Source organism: Hesperophylax consimilis, chromosome 22, assembly GCF_061612785.1.
Source record: "Hesperophylax consimilis isolate HC1 chromosome 22, BYU_Hcon_1.0, whole genome shotgun sequence".
Lineage (NCBI taxonomy): Eukaryota > Metazoa > Arthropoda > Insecta > Trichoptera > Limnephilidae > Hesperophylax > Hesperophylax consimilis.
Window position 1 is genome coordinate 17347667 of NC_142857.1, and position 17645 is coordinate 17365311.

The 17645-nt window shown below is 35.2% G+C and overlaps 2 protein-coding genes across 2 annotated transcripts in view; one reads left to right on the forward strand and one right to left on the reverse strand.

Moving 5' to 3' along the window:
• Prestin (solute carrier family 26 member prestin) overlaps nucleotides 1–17645 on the reverse strand; it is a 193699-nt gene that overhangs the window by 107507 nt on the left and 68547 nt on the right. Inside the window, exon 2 of the mRNA XM_089645149.1 lies at nucleotides 8937–9089. Within this exon, the coding sequence (XP_089501275.1) occupies nucleotides 8937–8989 (53 nt within the window). The 5' untranslated portion in view covers nucleotides 8990–9089. The remainder of the gene's footprint in view (nucleotides 1–8936; nucleotides 9090–17645) is intronic.
• Nucleotides 7029–17565, forward strand: LOC149413164 (mitochondrial fission process protein 1). The gene is made up of 4 exons (XM_089645153.1): nucleotides 7029–7260; nucleotides 9014–9141; nucleotides 12402–12499; nucleotides 13698–17565. The coding sequence occupies exons 1-4, from the start codon at nucleotides 7215–7217 to the stop codon at nucleotides 13882–13884; spliced, it is 459 nt and encodes a 152-aa protein (XP_089501279.1). The 5' UTR covers nucleotides 7029–7214; the 3' UTR covers nucleotides 13885–17565.

The window sequence follows — 17645 nt, forward strand, 5'->3', positions numbered from 1 at the left end:
GTCCAGTTAGCAGCAGAAATGAGTTTTCGAAGCGCATAAAAAAGTGATGCTGCAAAACTCGTAAAACAGATAACATTTTTACCTTGTCGAGCATCAAAATTACGTCAAGCTTTTGCAATGAAATGTAAAAACATCCTTAATCCATACTCACCGGAAGAGGCTTTAGCGCTTATTGTGGGCTTAAAGTTAACGAAAGAACAATACGTCAGTAATGAAATTCTTTTTACTCCCAATAGGACAACTAAGTGAAGATGTGCAAGAATCGAGGCATAAAGAGATAAGGTACTACCGAGAACATCATAGCCCAAAAAGTTTCCAGAACAAGCACCAATCAAGATATATTAAATAATTTGTTAATCTCATCAGACCCCGTAATTTCCTCTATTCGACCACTTCCTAAAAAAAAAGTTCTGTGTTACCAACTGAAGTTTTAAGTCTACTAAGAATTCCGTCCAATGGCTCTGGAAATTTGAGTGATGATTTAGACTCCGATGACAACGGAGACACCTTTAGCACCTAGATTTTCTATACGACCATATTTCTAATAAAATATGTGTTTCTGATTATTGCCCATCTTTTTGTGTTCATACAAGTGACTTATAATATGTAATATTTATGATTAATATGTTTTATTTTCCCAGATATTTGTATATCTTCAAATTGTATTGAATTATTTGTCGTTGTAAATTTCTACATAATAGTATAGTAATATTTTTACTTAAAAATAGTTATAATTCATTAATAAAATAAATAAAAAAATATTGCACTAATATTTAGCCAGCAAACAATTAATTCGTGTTTTTTCTTCATTCCGTCCACTGTGCGTCGCACACTTTTCAAGTATATTTTTCTTCATTAACAACAACACTCTTTTAAATTAAATGAATATGCTTAAATTGTCGGATAGAAGGGTTTTTACTGACTTGGTATTTATATATAACATTCTAAATTATGCATTTAATAGTCCAGAATTGCTTGCACTGATAACCTTTCGGATTCCACTACCTAATACAAGAAGTCGGGATTTATTTCAGTGCATAAATTCTGAGACTAACTACCATAATATGGTAATATACCATACATATTATGTATTTCTCACCGTTCAGAATACTTACGGAGGGAAATAATCATACCTAGATTAATACAACAGATTGTAATTGAGGCAGTTTAGTTATGTATAATAAATATGTACCGTATATTATTAACGTTCTTATGTAAAAGCCCTTAAAAAGGGTGTTAATAAATAAATACCTACAGTGTGTATCAGAAGTACCCGAAAGACTTTAACCATCTTTTCCTGAGAATATTTGGATTAAAAACTGTAGATTTAATTTTTCTGTCCGATGATTTTTTTTTCCAATTAAGAACAAACAAAAATATATTTCGTCATAAAAACATCGCTAATGAGTACAACCTACCGCGTCACGTGATACGCACTCCATCTGGTTCCAACAGCACTGTACAGATGAGAGAGAACGCGTATCACGTGACGTGTGGCACTGTGATCACTGATCAGTGGCGTAGTTCTGATTTAAGATATTTATTTGTGTTAATTGAAAAAATATCATCGGACAGCAAAGTGATATCTAAATTTTTTATTCTATATATGTTTGGGAATCTCTGGTTAAAATCTATCGGCTACATGCTGCTCAGTATACTATTGTTTATAAATCTAGCCTAAACATTGTAGATATATGTGTAGAAAACATTTATCACATAATATTTCGTCGCGTATCTATTAAATTATCCCTATTAAAGGGAGCCATTCAAAATGTCGGCCATAGCGCGTACAAAAAAGCTCCGCGAGTGAAATATTATCTAAGCTCAAGGACAAACCAATAAAGGCTGTTGACTCTTCGTTCGAAAAGTCACTTTTCAAGGAAAACTTTAGGAATTTTATGAAACAGAAAATTTTTTAAATTACTCAAACGTAAATCTTATAAAAATGCTGAATTATCTACTAAATAAAGACAGAGTATGCCTACCATCCAAAATCATATAAAAGTCGCCCCTCAGAGCACGTTTAAGACTCGATCGCCCCACAAGCGACTTAAATCGCCCCCTGGTGGGCGATATTATCCAATGCCCAGGTTGGGAATCATTGGTCTAAATCAGGGCTAGAGAATCTTTTCGCCGTCAGCAGCCAGACATAGTATTATAACAAACCTGACAAGAATTATCCAAATATGAAAATAGAAAATGCGTGACCAAATGTCATGTTCGCAAATAAGTCTACCACTAGAAATTCATAACTGCACTCGGAACGCGAGAATCGTTTCCCTTGAGTTGCGTCATGAAGTTTCACATATGGTGTGAAACTAGAATATAAAATCCATTCGGTACATGCAAACGGTTTCCTTCAACTGGAAATTAAACATCATTCGGAAGACAAAATTGCTTTCAACTTAAGATTGAATCCTTTTGCGAGTCCACAGCTTTGATTAAAACTACACCCAGCACACGAAAATTGTTTCCACCGATTTTTGCAGCACACTAACTAGAACTTTATAACTGCACTTCAAACACGAAAATGGTTTTCTATGAAATGCGTCTTCAGATGCATCCAGTCTTAAAAATTGTAATTTTTAAGACTGAATCCTTGTGCAAGTCCCCAACTTTAATTAAAAGTAGATCCAGAACACGAAAATGGCACAGTCTGGAAATAGCATTTTAAAATTGCACTTCAAACACGAGAGTTGTTTTCTTCTTTAATGCGTCTGCAGATAAATCCATAACTGTTAGTTTAATTAGCATTACACTCATAATTTCGTATAAAACATTTAATTTCTTAGTAGTAAAATAATTAGAAATTAAAAAGGGATTTTGGATCGCTTATTTATGAATTTGTGTCGTACGTAAGTACCTGTCAGATATGTTATACCTTTCTCTGGGTTTTGTAATATTGTCTTAAAATGAATTTGAAACACCGTGAAAGAAAACTGTTCTCGCCTTCTGAAAGTATTTTCTTTTACACTTTTTTGTGGTGCACCGAAGATGCTCGCGGGCCGCGCCAAAAATCATCGTGGGCCCCTGGTTCCCCACCCCTGGTCTAAATAATCGCGTAGGGAATTGATAATTAGCCGAAATACAATAGCCAATAATCAAATGAGAGCCAATTTGAACAGGTCGTTGGATATGCAAACAATTATTATTGATGTTGAATGGATATGCAGGTATAAAATACAGGTTTTTAGATTAATTTTTAATAATTATACAGTTCAAATTTCATTATAATATTGTAAGATGGGCGCATTCAATGGCATAGCTAACACTCAATTCAATTTGGGAGGCGGGTTTGGGTACCGTCGCCCCGTAAACAATTTATTGGATAACCAACACCTCTGCCATAGGCACCAAGTTGTTCGCTACGTTTGGTGATTTGGCAGGGGTGTACGGGTGAGGTGTGTTCATGATATGCCTGCCCGCTAGCTGCGTGACGTGCCAGATCGGGAGAGGCTGGCTTGGGGAGACCCTTTGACCTCTTCAACTAGTCTCACGACCCATCGCTTTGCGCCGCAGGGGGGGGATGTATTCATTCATTCGTCACTCCTGGACACACTGATCACAGATTCCTACCGAACCCTCATTCATTTTACATTCCCATAACTTCCTCTCCTTCCTTTCCTTAAAAGACCCTCCACACAGCATCCCCAAAGATGATACAGGCCCCGAGGGAAATTAGTTTCCTTAGGCGGGATGGGTCCTTTAACTTTCTTACTAACTTTTTTTTTTATGCACGGTGTCCGGAGGTAAAGTGCGCTAACTTCGGGGGGTGATTCTACATGATGGTAAAAGTACAAAAGATAAATAACTTTTTTCAGAAATTCCGGTGTTTATTTTCCCAAACATTTTTTTCCGTAGGAGAATATTTATTTTCCCATACAGGGTGTATCGGCACGTACCCGACAAACTTTAACCAGCTATTCCTTAGCATATTTGGAATAAAAAATCTTATGTGCACTTTGCTGTCCGGTAATGTTTTTTTTAATAAAAAAATTACTATTCATATTTTCACCACATGTCACCACTGTTTTATCCTTTGTCAAAGTTCGAAAACCCATCTGGCAATATTTTATTCGAATTCCGTTGAATAATGTACGTGTGTACCTATATTGGCGCGCTTTTACAATCACAACGAAATGGCTTAATCCTGAGGGTTAAACAATGAAATTTCGAAAAAAAAAAATTCTGTTTTACTTCTAAAATCATGTAGAATCACCTCCCGAAATTAGCGCATTTTGTATGTGAATACGACACAAGAGTCCCAACGGTCCGGAGTCAGTGGTCGATGGCACCCCCAAGTGATTCTGAAAGGAGTGGCAAAGGAAAGGAGATGGGGAAGACGAGTTGTGAAGTACCTAACTATTCAGATCTAGTCACCAAGCGCGGCTAGTGCCATTTCAAGAAAATTTCGATTCTAAGATTAATCTAAGATGAATTAAAAGGGAAGATAGGTTACTGAGACAACGCGGGTGGTTTCACTCATTTCACTGAACTAGGTAAAGTGGACAAACTGGTGGTTTAGTATCGCCCGTCGGTCACACACGCTGGCACCGGCTGCAAAAAATACGCCTCTCTGGGCTCTTTTTTTAAAAAATCCCTTCCTATTCTTTTGAGATGTGCACATATCATTCTCGACCAAAAACCAAATCTGATAAATTTTCACTCCATTCTCATGTAGCTACTCAAAAATCACGTATTATATCAATACATACAATTATTCGCAATGCTTTTCGAATAAAATAAAGTGAGACAGCGAACGCAGAAACACATAAGAGTATGAAGGACAACCTATTAATTAACAATACATCGTATTCTACTACTCTGCTGGCTCGTTTGTTCGACAAGAATGAGTGTAAAATCGGCCCACTGACAGGCGAGCATGCGCGCGGCGAGCAGTCTGAGCATGACGTCCATACAAACATACTCGTCGCTCGCCTGTGACGTCATGCTTGCCGCGGACATGCTCGCTCGCAACAGCGAGGAGGCAAGAGAAACGAGGGCGTTCATAATAATATACCTAGTCGTTTCACCCGTACATATATTCTTTGAATGGCTATCTCGTTCTAATGCGTTCCGTTCATTTAGCTATGTATGACGTTATTTGTAGCCATTTAATTAATTCAAACAAATTCGTTGTTGCTATTCGTTTCTCGTGCATTTCGTTATTAGATTTCAATCTAGAAACAGGAACGCGCTATATTTTTGGTTCGATTAGTTTGAAATGAACATAATGCGTCTTTGTATTTATGTCAATGTTCTGAATGGTGGTCTTTCACTAGGGGAGCGGAGAGTTTCTACCACTCTGGTTACACAACTTCATGCATTACACCTAAGATTATAGATATACATAATCATAGTTCCATGAATCACTCCCATAAAAATAATATTAACCAACACAACTATGAGCCCGATAAAAATAAATAGATCGTTTTTCAAATCTGGTTTAAGCTACAAATTATATGTTTTGCCAGACGAATAATTTTATTCAACATTAGAAATGTGCTGATGTAATTGGAACATACATTGTGAAAGACACGAAAAATTACTGCTTGCGGTGCAATTCTTCCACACTACTATATAAATTAGCCAAATATTATTATTATTTTTAGCTAGATGAATTCGAATGAATTTATTATTAATCATACCTACATACTTACAAACATTCACCAATAGTTAGTAAATTTAATAACTCGGTCATTCTCATAACAGTCGCACTGCTTACTATTGATGTTTTATTTATGCTTCATTTCATTTCATTATTATTATTATTAATACATGCAAAATAAAATAGATAGATTTCACTTGGTTTACGAATAAAAATATAAGTACTTGTTTAATATCTGTCAATCACATCCTTATTATGACTTCTAGGGCTGTCAAAATTGACGCGGGATAATCGATAATTTTCACTTTTCACTTAACCTTCAAACGTCAGGCAGACCGGAAAATCGTATTTTAATAGCGAATAAACCCGTTTTGCGGACCGACTGTTGACCGTTCGGGCACGGAAGCTCGCGGAGTTTAACGGTGATTTTGGCGGGATCCCGTGCCATTTTGCGAAATGTCGTCTGTGGCCGTCAGCGCGTCACCGGGTCGGATTTGACGTAAGAAAACACATGTTGAGGTAAGAGCGAAGGGAAGCAAAGGGAAAAGGGAAACGCGGTAGGAAACCCGTGAAAGAAACAGTGCAGTATGACCGCGAATACGGCACATACATATTATCTACATTATTGTTTGTAATGCTTTTGAATAAGTAATGTAATAATGATTAATGAAATAAATACAAATTTGATGATTGGCAAGTATTATTATTAAGAAATTGAACGTCTAAACAGGGTATTTTTCATGACTTCTTCTAGAAAATGAATAATTAAGGTAGAACCAATAGCATCCATATCGTTGGATGGAACATAAAAGTACAATTAGAAGAAGGCTGCGAGTTTTTGTATACGATAAATGTTGTAATACTTAATTTTTTTCGGTATTATAGCCCTCCAGGGAATTTTTCACAAAAAAGGACGCTCGATTACAGACATGTAAATTCTAAGTAATACATAGGTATTTATAACTGAACTGAAAATATCTTAAAAAGAAGACTCGGCTGTCACTCGAACAAAATGGGGAAATGACTGAATTAAACAATACATTATTTAACTGCCCGCATGATTTTGTTGATAATTACATATCTTATGATAATTTAATTGATTTTACGCAATTCTTTGTTTTTTATACTAAAAACTAATTAATCAATGCTCATTTTAATTTGTTTCAATTTTTAAAATTGTTAATTTTCAAATCATGTTTTTTCTGACGAAGAAACCATTAGTTTTGAAATATGTCAACCCTCTTTTATTAAATTGGGATGTTAGCTAAGTTATTTATTTTATTTAAATTATAATAACTAGGTATTTGTATAACAATAAAACTTCCGATGTTTTCCAATGTACCTCTGGTACCCACCGAAATCAGCTGACCAAAGCTCACCAAGGTCACCCAGAAATAACAGAAATGGCTGACATGACATTGGCCGCGCGTCGCCGCTCAAGTTGTCAGTGCTGCTTTACGGCGGATTGTTCGTTACCGAGGCCTTCATATTTAATTGAAATAGCAATGCTGATAATTGCGAATCTTCGCTATTCTTAAAATTATTATCAAATCTGTGATATTATTAAACTATCTTTCAAAATAAGTGTGATAAAACAAACGTCAACATGGCAGAGAAGGATATTTACAGAGATACTCCGCTGAGATATTTAGGTAATTTATGTATTATTTCAATGCTAAATACTATTTATTTTAATGCATTTAGTCTGTATCTATCTTTTGATGTATTTAATTTATGTTTCTAAAGCTAAAATCATCGTAATGTAGTTATGAAATAGTGACCACTAATTCTAACCTAAAAATTCTGACAGGATTACGTAATACAATGTTTTAAAGTGAAATAAGTTTGTTAAATCAGCATTTATATTGGAAATATCATGAAAATCGATAAATTATGTCTATTTCACGTTTATTATGGTATAATTATGTTTTTTGAAACTTCGTTAGAGGGACGACCATGCAAAATATGGTTTAGCGTACTTGTTGAAAAACAATAATCATTTATGAAACAAAATGATTAGAAGTCATTATATTTAACTGCATTTGTGACAAATTAGGTTTTGCACGGTTGCTTCATCTCGGCTGGGTTTTATCGTATTTTGGTTAATGTTGCGTGAAAAAAATGTGCAATTGAAACGTCAACAAAATAAGAATGTTTTTAACGTTTTATAATATGGCAATTTTTTATTTTACTGTGTGAATTATCTCTTAACCTTCTGCAGTTCAAGACTGCAATATTATTCTTAACGGTGAGTATTTGGAGTTAGTTAGTGAGTTTGTGAAATGTATTTTGGAAGTTTGTTCACGAGAGACGGGAGAGGCTGGACGTTGAAAGATGAGTTAATTCAGGTATTTCACTTAATTGAGGATTGAATGCAGTAGTCTCTTATTATGAGCTGCCAAAAGAAGCAAAGCTAGCGGTTCCCAATGAGGTTCTAACTCCAATGATTATATATGCAATGTGCACCCTTGGAATATGCCCCAACCTAATAAAAATTCTTTTTAATTTCATGAAGATATATTTACCTGAAGATGTCTATTATATTTAAAGAATTGATGATGACAGTAAAATTAAGTTACGACTTTCAAAGGAAATTAAAAACGTAAAACTTATTCAATTATGTCTCATTACGCCACACGAAACACAATTCAGTTCAGTTCAGTTCATAATTCGAATAGTGGTGCTGCAGTACTGCCGCGCCAATCATTGTATGTACCGTGACATCATACGCTATCAACGTTTTGACAGCCTATATCTTTAGTATTATTCGGTATTTTCCAAAAATTCAACGACTTCTGTCATCATACATTTTTAAACTACATGAAATTTCATTATATGCGACATCTTCATTGGTTGGTCAGGGGATTTCACTATTTAAACGAAAATCCCACAACATTCCTCATTTTGGGAATATTCCCCAAAATAAATTCTCGGGATTATACCCATCACTATGCATATTTGACAAAAATCATGTACGAGTACAATTGTGTTACGCAGGTGGAAATCGAAAAATATGAGTTTTTAAGATTATGATAGTAAAGCTTAGATGGTTTGGACATTGGAAGAAGTCGGGAACGCCCCAAAAAGACATGGCTCGACCAAGTGAATCCATTTCTTGAGTCCGGTCATATCAAGTTAAAGTATCGGAGGAGTAGGTATGTATGAATGCAAATGAAGCAAGGAGTGCGTGCCAAGACAGATTTGTGAGGCAGTACAAAATCTTTGCAAACCCCTGTGAAAAATTAATCAAATAAAAGTTCTATCTAGTTAACTGTAATATTTAAAACTTTATTATTAAAGAATAGAACAAATAAAAGTGTTAACTTACCCTGGCTGCGGGGTCTCGTCCGCCTTGATAAACTCGTCACTGAAAAGATCCATCTCTGTCCTCCCTTGTCCCTGCAGGGTACGCCAACGAGGTGGGAGAGTCCTTCCGCAAGGTGGTCAGCGATCGCTACGTCCACCTCAGCTACGTGGTGGCCTGTGGATACGTGTTGGCTGATACATTCGACAAGGCAAAGCGGGCAAAAAATGTAAGTTATAGTTATTTGGTCAAGTACTCGTTGTCGATGACAATGCATTCTGTCAATTTTTGGTGGCAATCTCGCATACACATATTCTCTAAAATTGTATGACACTACAGCAGTTAATATACTAAATAAATGTCCGTCCTATCCAATCGGAATTTAGAGCGTTTGACTCTAGTCCTTGGGGAGGAAGGTTCAATACTTAGCAAATCTTTTTTTTTTAAATTAATAAACATAGATACTAGAGAGTGTATTTTAACTATTAATCCTGCTTTTATTAATCAAAACTAAGCAAGAGATAAGAGACAGTCTGCAGAGCTCTTACATAATAATGTATGTATACTAGGGTGTCCCAAAAAAATTAAAGTTGTTATTTTTGAACGCATACCCTCTAATTTTGTTTTAATAATGACAAAACACTTATAAAAAAAATTTCGTTTACTTTGGACAACTGCAACCCGTGCCGACTTGCATCGAAAGATGTCAGTACTTGTACATTAAGACGCCAGCGAGCAAACGTGTTGATGAGCTTGTAGTAACTTGCTATTTTGTTAGTAAACGAAAATCACTCGTTCAGGCAAGATGTTGTTAGATTAACGCACTTCTAAAAAGAGTGTATTTTTAATAGGAGTCGTAAAACACCAAATATCGGGTTCTAAACTGCCATCTAATGGACAAGTTCTTGAAGTTTTGTTCTACAATATCCGGAAAGTGAATTTAACTGTCAATATATACCAAATATAGCCATAGTTCGTATTAAAAGCTGTGTTTGAAGTAAAAATCAGTCAAGTGACTACAAGCCCTGACATATCACTCTTCAAAAAGTTTCGAGATAACTGTAAAAATGTTGATCCCGATAAAATTCAGTGCTACAGAGAAAATCTCACATTGCACCTAACCGCTTCCGAAATCGATGATTTGCTTGACTTTTACCATACTGCACTGACAACAAAAATACTTGGAGATGACTATTGAGAGTTTTTAGAGCTCTGTGTGATAGTTTTAGGAGAAGATACAGCGAGAAAATTTAATATTCGGCCTCCGGGTGCTCGATGGATGGCAAAGGCGCTTTATTCCTTGAAAATATCATTAATTTGTGCGCAATTTAAAATTACCGGTAAGAATAAAGCGCCACTTTTAGACGTTTGCCTGTTCATAGTAAAATCCTATGTCAAGCTATGGTTACCATGTATTATAGCAGTTAAAGCACCTTACCAGGACTTGTGCGTTTTGAAATCGATGAAGGCTTAAGAAAAAAATTGATGAAACATCTCAATGGCAGCTTTATTTCTGTTCAGTAAGCAGTTATGGTATTTGACCGATGAAGGATCTATTTTATCGCTATTTGACGACGCTGTGGATCAAACAACTAAAATAAAAATGCTCGAAATATCAAAAAAAAAATAATTTATCAACCCATGACAAACGTTACATCCCATCGAAGGAAGATCTTGATGGTAAATTGTATGGTAAGTTTATTAAGTAGTTTAAATTATTATTTTATTTTATTTTTTTTTTATTTTTTATAGTGAATACCTCACAAGAGTCCCAACTGCTCCCGTCTGGAGCCAGTGATACTATGGCATCCCCAATTGGGGGATGTTGTGAGGCTGAAGGTAAGTGGGGAAGGGAAAGAGGAAGGTGGGGAAGTACCTGGCTATTCAGATCTAGTCACTAAACACGGCTAAAGCCATTTGGAGCAACGTTTCAATTCTGAATGGTGGTCTTACACCAGGGCGATACTGGTAGTATCTTCCACTCTGGAACGTGCCGCAAATATACTATATATTATTTTAATTAATTAATTGTGAAATAACACAAATTAATCAAATAAAATTTATTTGCAATAAATAAATTATGTTTTGTATTGAGGTTTTTGTTCATATCATAATTTAGTGACTTTTGTATTAGAGAAAAATATTTACGACTTCATTTCAGTCAAGAGCAAGTATTTGTTTGATCGTCTGAAAACAGATGCCAGTTTTCTTAACGAATTCCCTACGATGTGGTCAAATATTGCTTCGTATCAAGAAGTCAGAAAGAAGGTGTCGCCGCTGAGGGTAGTTAATGATACAGCTGAAAGAAGTTAAGTTAATGCAAGATTTTCATGGCTTAATCTCACGGTCGAAGAGGAACAAAAATAATTTACGTTACGATGCGTTCAGGAACACCAGAAGATTTATCCTGACTGTAAAAAACAAACAATGAAGAAAAAATTTAATCAATAAACCATTTTTAAATATAAAATACTACATAATTGAACATTTGTGCATTTTTAAATTTTATTTATCCGACAAAAATGAAAGTTGAAAATCCTTCCATATTAACTCTGTACCATATGTTTGGCATCAAGTCGGCACGGATTGCCGGTGTTTAATCAAAATAATATTTATTATATGAGTTATTGGGATCAAATGGAATAAAATAAGAGGGTATGCATATTTAAATTCATGAAAAAAAAATTCTTCCTTATGTCCTGGGACACCCTAATGTATACGTATATGAATGCATATATATGAGCATATGCACTTTCCTAACCATATAATATTATGTATGCACTCAAGCCATAGATTGTCCTCTATTTCGTCTTATTACCAATGGACTTAAGTCAATATTAAACATTTAATTTGAATTTCATTTTGACAGTTCAATCATAGAGAATAAATAATATGTCAATGTTCAATGATCAGTTAAGTTTAGGACGGGTTATTTTGGAGAATTTGAACAATTCATCAAATTTCAACATTCATTTTCAAGTTCCGTGAAAGATTTTTTCAAGTTCTGTTTTTATTTCAGTTCTGTCAAGCAACCAGCCTATAATGAAATAATAATAGAACTTGAATAGGACTTTCACAGAACCCGAAAATGGCGGTTTAAATTTGATGAATTGTTCAAATTCTCCGAAACAACCCGTCCTTAATCTATGCAAAAAGAAAAGGACATTTGCCGTGAGTGGTTTAGTTATGCCTCTGCCTTTGAGCCAAAATTTGAAAAAAGTGAGATTGTGCAATTGGCTCAAATTTTAAATTAGCGGTTGGTGAATGCAGCCATAAGTTATAATATATGTGTGTGTGTTATATTCAGCTTACGCATTACGAATAATCAATATTGATTCCCCTCAAAATTCTACTGGAAATAAATTTGAGATATTACTTATTAAGCCAAATTTAATTGTGAAGTTTTCTTGAAAATGACTAAAGTGTTTTAATTCGTTGTCTGAATCAAAGATTTATCCAGTCTTATAATTCTGATTTTTTATTTAACAGGATACTGGGTCAAATTGCAAGATGCTCATCGCAGCAGGAGACACTTTGATCTGGCAGACGTTCGCTTCAGTCGTTATCCCTGGGTTCACCATTAATAGGTTTGTCAAGAATATAATATTCTCATGTCTTAAATTCCTACTCTTCAATAATTATTCAATCCAATGTCTACCTACAGCTAGTATTTTTTTAAAAATAGCATATCTTGTGCAAATTCAGTGCAGAAACTGGTAGCAGAATAAAGATAAAATTCATTGCCACGAATACAAGTACATATCAAGAAACACTTTGAATAAATCGCCGTCTATGTACATACTTAAGGCGATGCACTACGTCGTGTAATATTTTAAATTGAGCCGCTATCAATAACAACCCTTAAGTAGATGGCGATAAGGTTTAAATTCCCGCTTAACACCATCCGCCTGTTTTGATTTATGCAAGAAAAAAACATGGCCAAAAAGTGCCTTTTTTTTATTTTGTGGATGTTCAGGCATAAATATATATTTTTTTTCGATCATTTTATAAATAACTTAATTTGCCACATTATACAATAAAATCATAACCGAAAATGGGTTTGTAAGTACGAGATTTTGAACTTTAAAGCAGTTTTCATAGGCCTTAACATTATTTTTTTCTGGGCTTATAAAAAGACTTATCTAAAAAATACTCGAATATTTCATAGGCCAAGATGTATTCTACTCGCAGTATTTAATTAAAGCATCTGAAACATTTCTAGGCGACCAAATTTTCAGACCAAAAACACATGATATTTCATTACTACGTATGGCATCGCCTTAAATGAATCAATTAACACATTGGCCCATCCTCGCATATGTACTGTCCAGTCACATCAGTCGACATTTTCAACAAACAAATTAATCCTCTCTAACAATGGGTAATGGTTAATGATTACTGGCAAAAAATATTTAAAAACTGTTATTCGCTTTACAGATAATGAAAATAATAAAGTAAATAAAAAAGGCTCATTTTTGCTTTATTTTCGTACACATTTCAAGGTTTTTGCTGCATATTTTCGACAGAGCGGGTTTCAAGGTTTATTATTGTAAGTATCCGCATCGTTGTCTTAAGCTTCCTTAGATGAAAAATGCCACATAAAAAATATTTATCTAGGTACTGTTTCCTTGGTTTATTATTTTGATTTATATCAAGCTACATTTTACGCTTAAAATAAAGGTGCTAGGTGGATTTCAAATATTGTCAGGTAGGTAATTTAAAAAAAAAACAAATGATAACTTTACGTATTTGGTATCAAGGTGTATTTTTTTTTAATCTTTCCAGGATGTGCGCCGGAGTTCGCTACGCCCTTGACAAAGGAACAAAGCTCCCCGGTAAACAGAGAAAGCTGATCGCCACAGCCGTTGGCCTTCTATCTATTCCTGTCATCATCAAACCAATAGACAGGACAGTCGATCACCTCATGGACATGTCTTATAGGAAATACTTTGAGAAGAAACCCCTCAATTGAAAATTGTAAGGCCGTAGATTTAAAAGTTAATTGTACCTATGGTTTTGCCGTTGAGAGCTCTTTTGAAACCTCTCCCATTTTCTCAAGAACGATGCATATATCAGAAAGAAAAGGAGAAACCTCTTTTTTTGTTACTTATGTTGTTTATATGGGGAGAGGTTACAACTAAGTTACCAGTGGTATGCCTTTACCTGAAATCAGTGCTTTTTTACTATATTGAATAAATAAATAATGTTTGTCACATGTATTTAAAAGACGTTTTTTCATGGCAAAATCAATATTTCAATGGATTTGCGAGAATGGCTATTAAAAAGATTTGCGATTAGGCATATTATCAACTATATATTATTAAAGACTAGAGATTTTGTCAATTTTGTTTTAACAATGTGATGATCTGCATTTATGGTAGGATTTTAGAAAATTATATTACACATCATTTTATTGTGTTACCACGTCTGCGTAAACTGTTGAGTAAGTAACTACTCATGAAGTAAAGTAATCCGAGGTTAATTTGCTAAGTCTGTTAAATTAATGAAACAAAAATAAATATATTTTTGGGGTTTAAAACAAAATGTCATGAATTATCATAGACAAAATAGTTGTAAGATAGAAAACTGTTATATTCAAATTCAGAATGTTACCAGTGATGAAATATGTAATAATGAATACAAAAATGTTGCAATGCTTTGAAATACACATATATTTTTAATTTTAAACCATTTCAGTTTTCAGAACAAAGTAATGTATTTGATAGCAGAGTAACCCTGGATTACGGTAACTTAAATCATAGGAGTCACGGTGATAAATCGGCGGCAATTTCACCACTGTCAAGTAGCTCCAAAATTGTAAGATTTAATGCAGAGTAGCTTAAACAGACATTTACTTGAAGGGTTCACTCAGTAGTGGCGAATCAGATGATATGCGTTATTAGTAGAGTAAAGCTAATCGACAGTTTACTCAGAGGTGGTGAAATAGTTTTATCTCTCGTAGGTCCTTATTTTGCAATAAAATCTAAATGAATTGAATATTTCTAAATGTATCCGAAAACTCAAAACAGGTCATGAAACACTTATATTCTAGACAAATGTATAATGAACGTTAAAGTCACTTCACTTAATTGTCATTGTACTAATGAATATTAGCGGTGAAATTGCAATGTCATATTAGATTTTAAGCTTTCACTTGCCAATACAAGAAATATGTTATAGTACCTTTTTAGACTTTAATACATAGATGAAAAAAAAATTACATAGATACAGATCGTGTATATATATATATTATGCAGTTCAGAAGTAGCCATGTTACTTTTTTTATGTTATATTGCACAAGAATTTTAAATGTCCAGAGCCAAGGGGACTATGCCCCAGTATAAGGAATGTAATGAGTTTTTTTGTCTAAAGGCAATTCAATGCAGTAATCTTACCTGTAGGTATCTTATTGTATTACGGGTAAGATCGAGGTATTGATCTAAAATTTGTGGACTAAACAAGTGTCTTAATATTGTCAATTTTGGACACAGCCCAATTAAAAGCTGCCAGCAGGGCCTAGCTTCTAAGCAATATTAGTATTCTTCTATACTGAAATGTGTACATAAAATGAAAAATTATATTTTGTACTTTTTGCATTACTATATAATTATGATAACTTTTAAAACAGTTATAATTCTTTTTTTGTTTTACCTCATGTCCAAATACAAGACCTAATTGATATAAATTTTAATTTAAATACTTTATTGGTATGTTTATCTAATATTAAGGTCAATTTGAAAAGGTCTCTTTCCTAAATATTTGTACTGTTACATATTATGTAAATAATCGACCGAATAGAAGCCGAAAGGACAGAAGTTGTGAGTTCAATTGTCTGCTAGTTAAGTCCTTCATCATCGCACAAGCAAAATTTTCCGCTTTTAATAATGCTAGTAGGAGATCTTAAAATATTATCAGGTTATTTGTAACCAGGGAATGTTGGTTCGCCTTTCTTTGAAATAGGTTTTATATTATTCCATTCCATAAAATTATTCTATATTCCTTGTTCGTTTCCGTTATTAATATGTTAACGGACACAATGTCTATTGACGTGAGCCGCGTACTCGTCTGCGAGCTGTAACCGTAACACATTACCGTTACCAAAATACTAGGTTCGCGAGCGTCGTGCCGACGCCTGTATAGCAGCCCTAGCATATATCTGGAGCAGTATACATACACTTATACAGTGACGTACACCTAGAGCGTACATCAGATATTGGCTACTGTGTCTGCAACGATAACAGTTACAGCTTGCAGATGAATACGCGTCTTGAGAGGAGATGTGATATGACACAATATACATATAATATGTCTTTTAGTCAGGGACAGATGTGACACAGCGGACAGGGAAGTAAGTTTTATATGCTAGTAGTATGAAGCCTGTCTACTTGTGTCACAATGCGAACACTTTTATACCTGATAGTGTCACCCACAAGGTTAACGTTTTTTTAACAAAATTATAATCGACCAGCTAGGTCTTTTACACAGACTGTAAGATAGGGGGCCGGTCAGTCCGTAGTTATCCGCTAGGTCCGGGTAGAAATCTGCTTTACCCTTGCTCGGGTCGGTAAAAGAATCTGCTTTTATCCTTGCTCCGGTCGGTACAGGAATCTTCTTTATCCTTGCTCAGTTCAGGGCCGGAATCTGCTTTATCCTCGGTGCGGGAGGAGGCAGGCAGGGGCAGAAATCCAGGGGGGAGCCAAGTCAAAGAAGTATCCAAGTTCAGATCCAGAGAGAAGTGGTCGGGAAGAGCAGAGTAGAGTAGCTGGTGGCGGTCCAAGGCAGAGAGAGAGAGCTGAAGGCTGGCGCGCCGTATTTATTGTGCAATCCCCCTCTCCCGACTTTGGGGAGGGCGGGGTCGACGCGCTGCCTTCATTCGCGGGTTGTTGATGATCCGCGGGCTGTGACGTCCGCTAAGATTTAATTAACGGAGGTCACAACCTTTAGAACTACTCTACTCTTTAAGCTCTTTTAATCAATCCTAACCACTCCTCCCTAGCATTTTTATTTATTAATCAGTTGTACATAATTCATTCAGTGTGGGGGTCCCCGGCCCAACATATTCAGGGGAAATCGTAATTAATTTTCTTATATTTAATTTTACACAAATTCTTATTATCTAGTTATGCTAAGGAGAGTCCGGCCGTTTTATCAATGTCTTTTATTTCGTAATATCTACGGCCGAACTCTCTCAAACTTAGTCTAAATATTTCAATACATAGTCAATTCAAACTATTTCCCCGTACAGCGTTGCTTACGGGCGCGTTGATTGGTCCCGGGCGGTCGCCTGGGCCGGCCGGGTGCTGGCGGCGAGGGGAAGCAATGCGGGGGCGAGCGGGACTCGAGGTATCGAAGCCCCACGTAAGTTCTAAAACCAAGCTCCCGCTCGGCGCTTCGACCATTATGAAATGTTGGCCGCCGAGAGCGGTACACACCGTCCGGTACAAAAATTTTCATTGAATTAACAAAAATATGTGACACCATGTGTCGTATCACAAACCTCAGTTGTCCGGCAAGTATCTGCCATTGTGTTAAATGTTTAACTGTAATATAAACAAATTTTACCCTGTGATACATGGTTCAATCTATGTTAATTTAAGCATGTTATTGTTAAAACACAAATATGTATCTTTGTTATTTTATTGAATAAAATAATTTACCCTGCAAATAACATCTATGTATTATGTTCCCACTGATTCTTGGAATATCCGTTATGAACGTAAGTTTGTTTGTCTT